The sequence below is a fragment of the Suricata suricatta genome, chromosome 11 (genome assembly GCF_006229205.1).
Source record: "Suricata suricatta isolate VVHF042 chromosome 11, meerkat_22Aug2017_6uvM2_HiC, whole genome shotgun sequence".
NCBI lineage: Eukaryota > Metazoa > Chordata > Mammalia > Carnivora > Herpestidae > Suricata > Suricata suricatta.
Window position 1 is genome coordinate 6,376,542 of NC_043710.1, and position 10,168 is coordinate 6,386,709.

General features: G+C 60.9%; 1 protein-coding gene across 3 annotated transcripts; it reads left to right on the forward strand.

Annotated features, from left to right (window-relative positions):
• The first annotated feature begins 3,326 nt into the window (after window positions 1–3,326).
• Window positions 3,327–9,357, forward strand: SLC25A45 (solute carrier family 25 member 45). 3 transcript variants are annotated; one of them, XM_029957430.1, is made up of 6 exons: window positions 3,327–3,405; window positions 4,385–4,428; window positions 4,606–4,677; window positions 4,949–5,134; window positions 7,547–7,808; window positions 7,958–9,357. In XM_029957430.1, the coding sequence occupies exons 1-6, from the start codon at window positions 3,369–3,371 to the stop codon at window positions 8,224–8,226; spliced, it is 870 nt and encodes a 289-aa protein (XP_029813290.1). In that variant the 5' UTR covers window positions 3,327–3,368; the 3' UTR covers window positions 8,227–9,357. The 3 variants fall into 3 exon arrangements, with proteins under 3 accessions (XP_029813290.1, XP_029813292.1, XP_029813291.1); XM_029957432.1 differs by having other exon boundaries at window positions 7,679–7,808; XM_029957431.1 differs by having other exon boundaries at window positions 4,618–4,677.
• The last annotated feature ends 811 nt before the right edge of the window (window positions 9,358–10,168 follow it).

The following is a 10,168-nucleotide window of genomic DNA, read 5'->3' on the forward strand; positions in this document are numbered from 1 at the left end:
ACCCATGCGCCCCTCTTTCTGGAGTGCTTTAATCCTTATACCGCACTAGAAGATGAATAGTGTATTTCCATTTGTTGATGAGAAAACAGGATCAGAATGTTTAAACAGCAAAGCTGACCCCTGGCAGTATGTGCGCTGGTGGTGAGGCCGGAACCCAGGTCCAGTGAGCAGGGGCACCGGAAGAGATTCCTGAAGGCCTTCCGGGTAGTGCGAACTGTGGGAGCAAGGTTAGGACAGTAGGGGAGCCCCCGGTAATCAGAGCCCAGCAGGTGAGCCTGGGAAGATGGGGTGGCCCCTGGAAAGGGGTATGAGCCCCAGGGTGGGGGGTGCATGGTGTGTTGGGCAGGCGGTGAGGATGTTTTGGAGGCTGTGACCTAGAGAGGGACGGGGTCAGTGCTCTGCACCAGGCAGAAGGCTAGCCTGGTGGAAACGCACGAGAAGAGCCAGATGGGGAGGGGCTGCTCTTCGGCGAGGCTCCAGGGAGTGGTAAGGGGTCTCCCCTGAACTGGGGCGGTGGGCTGGGACGAGAGAAGTAAGCAGGGCCCGTTCTGATGTGAGGGCAGCAGCCCTCAGGCCTTTAGAGCCGAGACCCCTTAGACTCAGTAGTCACCTGGCAGTAAAGGACCCCAAGGCCCACTGAAGGAATTGCCCACCGTCCCTCGGGAGAGGGTAAGCAGCAGAAGGAGGACTGCAGCCAGCCCTCGGTGAGAAGCCAGTGCTCAGAAACATCACTGGGGGCAGCCCAGGGAACCCCGGGCAGCTCCAGGAGGAAGAGGTCAGATGTGAACCCAGCCTCGGAGAACCTGTCTGTCTGCAAGGAAGTAGTGGTGAGTGGGTGCTGCTTTGGCCACGATGGGAAAGAGGAAGGGTGAGCGGGACTGGTTCTTGGGCACCTGCTGGGGAACTAAGAGCTGCAACGAGATCTGGAGGGGCAGCTAGGGGTACTGTTGGGACTTTACATCCTTGGGGGCCATTTGGAGATGGGGACAGAGAACTGGGGGCCCAGGGGTGGCTGCAGGGCTGCCCACTAATGCTGCCACCTCGCTTGTGCATTCATTCCTACTTGCAACAAGTATTTACTGCACACCTACTCTGTGCTACACACTGTTCTAAGCCTTCAGGGTAACATCAGTAAGCAAACCAGCCGGAGACCCCAGCCCAGACGGACGGACAGCAAGTTAATTACACAGCGCAATGGACAGTGATGAGTGTGATGGATGGAAGAAAGGAAAGGTAAAGCCGGGAAAGGGGCACCAGGAATGCCGGGCAGGTGACATTTGAGTCCAGGCTAGACCAGGCCAACAGGGAGAAGGGACAGCCATTGCCCAAGGCCTGGAGTCAGGAGCCCTTTCGAAGAAGAGAGGGAGGCCGGGGTGGCTGGGACAGAGGTCAAAAGAATGTGGGGGCTGTACTGGGAAGGCTTCTAGAGCCTGGGAAGGACTTTGGTTTTGACTCTGCGCAGGAGGGGACCCGTGCAGGGTGTGGAGCAGAGGACAGACACGGTTTGACTTCTATTTCAACTGCATCGCTCTGGCTGTGAAGTGGAGGACAGACTGGGAGGGGGCAGGGGTGGAGGCAGGGAGGCCGGGCGGGAATCCAAGCGGAGGTGATGGAGGCTTGGGCCCCGGGCAGTAGCAGTGGAGGAGGTGTGGAGGGGTGGGGTTTGGGAGGTGCTTTGAAGGCAATACCAACACAATTTCCTTGCGGAGTGTCGTGTCGTTGAGGTGTGAGGGAAAGGGAGCGGTCAAGGAGGACACCAGAGGTGGGGACCCACATTTGGAGCCTTCACCCGTTTCTTTGGGCAATGGCACACCCTGGATCTCTGTGCTCTCTCGAAAGGAGACCCCGCCCTGCAACCCTGACCAGCATACCTAAGAACAGAATCTGACAGAATATCTTGTGGCCGTGGATGGAAACACGTTACATTGGAACCCCTGTGCGCTCGGTTAACGTTGGAGGCTCATCGTGTTCAGCACTTTCTGCCCGCGCCCCCAGCTCTGCCCTGATGCCCTGCCTCATGTTCTGATGCCCGTGTGCACCCTCGATGTGCCCCCAGGTCTGTGCTCCCGCGCCCCACTGCACGGAATCATTCAAGTGTAATGGAGAAAGTTAGCCACACGGCCCTGGCTGACGTCGTGATCTTGAACATGAACACCACCGCCCCAGAAGCCCCCTTTGGTGACCTACAGAGGCTCCCAAAGGACATGGGAGAAAAGCACCTCAGGAAGCACGTGTCTTGTCACAGATCAGTTGGCTGGTGGGAGCAGAGCTGGGACCGGACGACGCCATAGCCCCTGCTGCCTCTGCTCGTGTCCCTCTGCCCCTCTAAGGCAGGGAGAGAGGGCGGAAGCAGGAAAAATAAGAGTACCAGACAGGTGAGAGAAACACAAGGCATGAGCAATCATCTGATTCATTAAAAGATGCAACAAATTTTTCGATGATGTAAAATAGCATTTTCAAATCAACATCAAAGAGCGTATTTAACCGCACTCGGCTTGTAAAGAGCCAATGGGTGACTGGAATACTGGCCCACGGCGTCGCATGTTTAATGTACTGGCCGCAGAGAAGGCCGGCCGAAGGAGGCAGAGAGCAAAAGAGAGGGACTCGGTCCCTGTCTCGTCAGTTTGCGTTATTGTCCAAAGAGAAATGGGCAGTCACAACCCTTTAGCTGAGACACACACCACCCTTCACACACTCACACTCCCCAGCCTCCCCCTGGAAAGGAGGCATGGAGAAGAGCAGGTCAAGCGGGGGAAGCTGACTCACATGGGGCGCCGGGGAGCTGGAAACAACCCTGGGAGAAGGCTCAAGAGTCACTCCTCTCCTCCTACCCCGACTGTCTGCTCAGTGGACTGTCGGCCCCTTGGGCCTGCCCCCTGGTGGCCATGCTCCAGCTCTGCAGGCCCGGCTGCCTGTCCTGAGTGGGCGGCAGCCTGGCCCCACGGGGTGCTGTGGGGAGAAAGGGGGTTGGGGCCGGCGGCTGGGCTGGAGAGGCAGGTCCTTGCCCTCCACAGGCTTGTTAAAGACTTGCTGGCCTAGGCAGCCCTGGAGGCTGGCACCTGGCTGGCCAGCCTGGTCACCGTGCGAGGCTGCAAGGCCATCGCTGGCCAGCAGGGGGCAGGCCACCTGGGTCATCGCCCCTGTGCTGAGATTTCCCACAGCACACCCTCCTCTGCTATCAGGGCCACCCAGGTCGGCTCCCTCCCCTCTCCTGGTGCCAAGGTCTGGGCAGCGGGCCACACTCACCCTCTGGGCAGAGTTAAACATTAGTGGCAGGTTATCGGGCAGATTAGGGGGAGGGGGACCCAGAACCTTCCCTCACCAGTGTCTCCTTTGCTGGGGCCACCAGTTCCTGCCCCTGCCAGACAATGCCCGTGGAGGAGTTTGTGGCCGGCTGGATCTCTGGTGAGACATTTTTCTCCCTTCTGTCACATGCCCCCCCACCCTAGTGGTGGGTCACTTCCGGGTGACTTAGGAGCGGAGACCAGAGTCTTGGTGGCCCTGGAGCCCCCAGGGCCACTTAGCACTTGCCCGAGAGGAGTCCAGAGGAAGCCACGCTGTCCTCACCTCCAGAGACAAGGCAACACTGCACCAGGCACCCCAGTCCTGTAGGCCCACCCTGTGGGGCTCAGAAAGGACGTTCACCTTTGACCCCGGCAACTGTCCTGTGTTCCCCTTTGGGCCTCTGCCCTACTCGGCAACGAACTCCTGGCCCTGGCGCTGAGGCCTGATGTGCTGTGGACCCAGCCCAGCTCCTGGGTCCACAGCAGAAAAAGAGGGAGGTTTCGAACGAACCTCCCCCTGAGAATATGACCTCGCCCAAGGCTCCAGGACATGCACCTGCTACGCAGGGGAGACGGCCTGGGGACTGGGGCCCTCCTCCCCTGGTGCCGGCAAGACTGCCCCCAGCTCAGTCCTGCGGGCTGGTGGGGTGGAGTGCCGGGAGAGCGGACCCCGTCTGGATCAAGGCCGCACACTCCACAGCAGTTGCGAGTTGAAGGCAAGAAGAAAGGAGTCGGGTTGGCAGCGAGGCGGGAGCCCTGGAGAACCCGTCCCACGGCTCCACGGTTAGACAGGCAGGACAGGCAGTGTCAGACACTATGAGGACACTGTGTCTGTGGTTGGCGCCTCCCTGTGGCCCGTGTCCTCCAGGCGGGACCAGGGCTCTCTCTGATTGTCTCCTTGTCCCCATGTGCCCAGGCAGCCTCGCCCAGCACTTGGTGTGGAGGAAGGTGCAAAGGGCCCAGCTGGAGTTGCTTTGGAGGCTGGCGGGTCGGGCTCTGCCCCCCTTTCTCCCGTCTGAACTCCCCTTTCCTTTAGGCATGGACCTGCTTCCTCAGCCCAGAGCAAGGGGCCCCACTCACAGCATCTTCTTATCCCACAGGAGCTCTGGGTTTGGTCCTGGGACACCCTTTGGACACTGTAAAGGTGAGTTGCGGGTATGTACCCAAGGAACAAAAGATATGACCTAAACCAAAGAGTCTGGATGCCCTGGAGGGGGACCTTTCCTATCAGTCCTGCCCTGCTGGCATCCTGCTGGGCAGAGGGAGGGACTGGGCTGGGGCCCTCCCCACCCATCCCTGCTGCTCTGTACTCCTCATCCAGGTGCGGCTGCAGACCCAGACCACATACCGGGGCATCATCGACTGTGTGGTTAAGACCTACCGCCAGGAGTCAGTGGGTGTCTTGCTTCTTTGGGGCTTTGGGATGGGAGGCATCGGGGTGGCCAGTACCAGCTTCCTTGTCCCCTGGCAGGGCTGGCTCTGCCCCTGGAAGAGAGAAGACCTAAGTCTGGGTCTACCGGGAGCCGGTGGTAGCCTGGTGCCCCAAGGGTGGCAGGGCTCAGGAGTGGTTTCCAGCCAGAGGAGACCCTGCCCGAGGTGGGAAGGGCGAAGAGGGGACTCCCTTGGTCCCCCAGCCACGCTGGCGTTGCCACATCTTTCTACAGCTCCTGGGATTTTTCAAGGGAATGAGCTTCCCCATTGCAAGCATAGCCATGGTCAACTCCGTCCTTTTCGGGGTCTATAGCCACACGCTGCTGGCGCTCACGGCCACCTCCCACCAGGAGCGGCGGGCCCAGCCGCCCAGCTTCACGCACGTCTTCATAGCCGGCTGCACTGGAGGGTTCATGCAGGTGAGAGGGGTGTGGGGTGTGTGCACACGGTACGCTCATGTATGTGCACACAGGTGTACGCACGCGGGCACAGTGAGGGTCCCTTTGCGGCTTCCCCTCCCACCCCTCTCTGCAGACCCCGGGTCTCCCCAAAGTGTACATGAGGAGCTGTGGGGAAAGGGCCAGCCCCTGGCTTCTTCCCCGTGACGGGGCCTGGCCGAGCGGTGGCCTTCTGGGCTGCGGGCCTGGAGGGGAGGGTCGTGGAGAACACAAGGGTGCAGGAGGCAGAGAGAGCTGGGAAAGACTTCTCCCCGATGTGAGAACTGAGAGCGCTCCCCGAGCTCAGAGCCCAGCCCCTCCAGTCCCAGCGTGGGCCTGGCAATGCCCCAGCCCATGCCCTGCTCAGCCCGTGTGCCTGCACCATGTGGCGGCGGGGATCTGTGAGCCTCACGGGGGGGGGGGGGGGGGGGGGGGGGGGGGGGGGGGGGGGGGGGGGGGGGGGGGGGGGGGGGGGGGGGCAGGCCACAGCTCTCCGGGTGAGAGGCCTGGGGCATTAATCATTAATAGCTCTCATCATTTGGCCTTGGTGTTTGTTCTCAGCACTGAAGTATCCAGCTTTTGACTGATGGGGTGGAGGACAGAGGGAGACCAGGGGGAACCCCAGCTGACTGGGGGCGTAAGCACAGAGGCAGAGGGACTCTTGCCCGGCTCTGCCCACACCCCAGCCAGGCACCTTCCATCACCCCCTATTTGGCACTTGCCCCGATGCTCCTCACACACTTCATGGGGCAGAGAGCAAGGACAAAGGACAGAATCAGGCTGCTCACTGGCGTGAATTAATCATTCACGAGAACCCCCAAAGGTCCTGGCTTTTCCCCTCCCCCTTCTTGTGCAGGACACATGCCTGCCTATTTCCCAAGTCCCGGCACCTGCACCCCACAAAAACACAGAAGAGAACCGAGACCCCAGGCCCGTGGCCAGCCCAGCGCGGCCCAGCTCCTGAGTCACCCTTCCCTCCCGCTCTTTGGAAAGCGGAAGAGATAGCAGCAGGGGGCACTGTAAGGTCACTGACGGGGACCCGGAACTCCGTTTCCCATCAAGCCCAAGGATTCGGCTGAACAGGGTCTCGGAGCAGAAACTGTGTTTTAGTGTGGAGACGGGGAGGAAGAGGCAGGAGGTGACTCTGGTCAGCACTGGGAATGACAACCCTGATGTACACAAAAGTTGTCGTTGGCTCAGCAAAGGGTGACCCTGTCAAACACAGCGGCGTCTGCTGTCCCCATGGCCCCTGTGGGCACAGGTGGGGAAGGGTGGGGGCCCTAACCCGGCCCTGCTGGCCACCCTACCCTTAGTTAAGCCATTTCCTCTCCCTCAGGAGCCCTGGGCTCAGGGGCACATGCCCTGAGAAGGCCTGAGTTTGGCTCTGCCCGCGGGCTTTGAAGGATGGTATCAGGGTCCCGCCTCAGAGGGAGGGAGCCCAGCCCGCTGCCCTTCCTGCAGGCGAGGAAGTGAGCAAAGTCGGCCGCCACCCTCTGACCATCAGCACCAGAGCCAACTTCCAGCTGCCTCTGCCCTCAGCCGTGTCCAGGGCTGAGGACCTGAGCTCATGTACCTTCCATGAAGGAAACAGTGGGCACAGAAGCCCCTCAGGCCGTGCTAACCTCAGCCTCACCTCGATTCTCATCTGAACTTTAACAGCTGACCTTGACCCAGGGCATCCCTGACTCACACACTGGCCCCTGCCCCCCAACTTCCCTCCACATCCACCCAGAACCCCCCCTCAGTCCTAATACTACCCCAGATGTTTGTCCTGCTGCCTCAGCCAGGCGGTAAGAGCCCCAGGACCCGCAGACCCCACCACACCCACCTTCCTTGGGGCACAAGCGGTTGGGGGTTTGCGGGAGGCAGGAAAGGCTGGCCCAGCACTTGACCCCGTCAGGGGCCTCTGACAGGTGTCCTGCAGGAGGTGGGGGAGGGCGAATCTAGGAAGCGGAGTCCCCAACAGGACTGAGGTGACCCCCTGAAGCCTGGGGAGGGGACAGCCCTTTGCTGTCTCATGGGCACAGACCGAATCCTTTCTCCGGACCCAATCACAGCACGGGGGTGCTCACTTTGGCTTTCGGGGGGCTAGAAGCCTGCCCCCAGTCTTAGAGAAACAATCCAAGATTATCTCCGAGCACTGTGCACAAGGCAAGTTCAATGCTGTTGTCCTAGGAGAGGGGCAGTGCTGCTCACTGGCAGGGGTCTGATGCTAAGGAAGTGGTGTGGCCCGGCCCAGCCCTGTGTGCAGGGACGGCAAGCAGGGGCAGCAGGAGGGGGAGGCCTGGCGGGAAGATGCAGCTGTCTCTGCACCCCGCTACCTTCCCCTGGTTAGGATCGGCCATGTTCTCCCCCAGAGCCCCACCCGGGGTCTTCCTGCTTCCTTCCCTCCAGGTCTACTGCTTGGCCCCTTTTGACCTCATCAAAGTCCGGCTACAAAACCAGACAGAGCCGAGGGCACGGCCTCCGGGCAGCCCCCCACCCCGCTACCGGGGGCCTGTGCACTGTGCGGTCTCCATCTTCCAGGAGGAGGGGCCCCGGGGGCTGTTCCGGGGAGCCTGGGCCCTGACGCTGAGGGACACCCCCACACTAGGGATCTATTTTGTCACCTATGAGTGGCTCTGCCGCCAGTCCACGCAGGACGGCCAGAACCCCAGTAAGTGAGGGGGGCGGGGACAGAGAGGAGTCAGGGAGGGGAGCTGGCCCTTGTCCGGAGGATGGGGAGGGACACCAGGGATGGGGGGTGGGGAGCGTGGTGCTTTGCCCCTCGGGGTCTGATAGCCGCCTGGGCTTCCTCTACCCCAGGCTCAGCCACGGTGCTGGTGGCAGGGGGCTCTGCAGGCATCGCCTCCTGGGCCGTAGCCACGCCCTTGGACGTGATCAAGTCCCGGCTGCAGATGGCAGGGCGGAAGCCCGGGGCATACCGGGGGGTGCTGGACTGCGTGGTAAGCAGCGCCCGGCAGGAAGGTCTGGGCGTCTTCTTCCGAGGGCTGACGATCAACAGCGCCCGCGCCTTTCCTGTCAACGCCGTCACCTTCCTCAGCTACGAGTACCTCCTCCGCTCGTGGGGGTGAGTCCGGCCGGGTGACACCGGGCGCTCCCCCGCGAGACCACCGCCCAGCTGCCCAGCTCCGAGGCAGAGGTGAGAGCACCCGCCTGCGGTCCGACTGGAGAGGCCCAGCCCTTCCTACGGGTGAGCCGCGGTGGGGGGACGTGGGGCCCTGGGGCCTGGACTCCGGAACACAAGGCTGATGTCAGCCCCCCAGCAGCGCTCTCGGGGACTCTGTGAAGCCCACGTCCCCGGCCAGTGGGGCTGGTGACCTTCAGACCCGCATCCTGGCCCTTCACCCTTTAAAGAGCTCTTAGGGGGGCCTGCACCCCTGGGCACTAACCAGCCACCCCCCCGGATCCCAGCAACTCACCCTCACAGGCCCTTCCTCGCCTCCTTTCAAATTGCTCCCCGCGTGACCCCCCTGGAGAACATCGGTCCCCTGCTGGTCCAGAATCCTTCAGTGGCTTTCTTTGCGGTCTGGGGGGGAGCCCCCCCCCCCCCCGGGCCCTCCCTGCCCGCTGGCTTCCTTCTCTCTGGGGGCTTCTGCAGCCCAGCCCAGCACTTGGAGAGCTGTCCTTGACCTTGGCCTGAAAGGCTTATTCCCTCCTGGCCAGCAGCAGAGGGTGCCCAGGCTGAGCACTGTCTCACGGAGCCCTTCCTTGCCTCCCTCTTGCCTCCGCTGTGGGGTTTTCACACCACTCCCAACCCCCCACCTCCTATTCCCCCCCCACCTCAACCCCCCATCTCTCCCACATCCCCCACAGGCCTGGATCACGCGCTCCCTCCCCTGTGCTTTGTTGTGGCTGTTGATTGGCTTCTCAGCCTAACCCCGTTACCCAGGGAGCTCCGTGAGGTCAGGGGTCAGACTTCTGATGGGTCCCCCCACTCTAGCCACCACACCTGCTTCCTTGGTACTGTACCCCATTCTTTCTACTGGGGAGTTTTTGCCCTGCCTGGCCCTTCTTGGGGTCGACTCCAGGGCAGTGGTGCCAGAAGTCGGGGACCAGTTCCCCGGGGGCGGGGGGTGCTGGCCTCGCCACTCTCACACATGGTGCTTGTTTCCCTTACCCCTCTCATTTGCTAAGTGGGGGTTACAGACTGGCTACGAGGGGTTACTTCATTAGCAATAAAGCCGAGGAGAGTGTGTATCCACTAATGTCTCTGTCTGGCCTGCGATCAACCTGGGCCCACCTTATGGTGACCCAGACGCCCGGGACCCCTGCCATTTACTGGGGGCTCCCTGTGAGAACCATCACAGTAGGGGCACCTGGCTGGCTCCAGCGTGGAGCACGTGACTCTTCCTCTTGGAGTTGTGAGTTTGAGCCCCACGTTGGGTGCAGAGATGACTTCCAAAAACAAAGTAAAATATATATTAATTTTTTAACATTTATTTATTTTTGAGAGACAGAGAGAGATCATGAGCAGGGGAGGTGCAGAGAGAGAGGGACACACAGAATTGGAAGCAGGCTCCAGGCTCTGAACTGGCTGTCAGCACAGAGCCTGACGCAGGGCTCGAACCCACGAACTGTGAGATCCTGATGTGGGCCGAAGTCAGACACTCAACCTACTGAGCCACCCAGGTGCCCCCAAAGTAAAGTCTTAAAGCAAAAGAAGACATCATTGGGTGCCTGGGTGGCTCAGTCGGTTAAGCGTCTGACTTTTGATTTCGGCTCAGGTCAGGATCTCACTGTTCATGGGATCAAGCCCCTGGTAGGGCTCTGCGCTGACAATGCAGAGCCTGCTTGGGATCCTCTCACTCTCTCCCTCCCTCTCTCTCTGCCCCTCCCCTGCTTGTGTGCACACTGTCTTCCTCAAAATAAACTTCACCCCTCCCCACAAACCATCACAACATTATCACAATTTCCAATGTTATGGCTATTATCACAGCCTCAGCTCAGAGACTGTGGAACACGTCCAAGGTCACACGGCCAGTATGTCCCACAACTTGCCTGGACGCATCCAAG

What these genes read in the sequence shown, in the direction of transcription:
- SLC25A45 (XM_029957430.1), top strand. Translation starts at nt 3,369, where the DNA reads ATGCCCGTGGAGGAGTTTGTGGCCGGCTGGATCTCTG. An exon ending in ACCCTTTGGACACTGTAAAG is followed by an intron (nt 4,429 to 4,605) that starts GTGAGTTGCGGG and finishes CTCCTCATCCAG; the next exon opens with GTGCGGCTGCAGACCCAGAC. An exon ending in GCAGGACGGCCAGAACCCCA is followed by an intron (nt 7,809 to 7,957) that starts GTAAGTGAGGGG and finishes CCTCTACCCCAG; the next exon opens with GCTCAGCCACGGTGCTGGTG.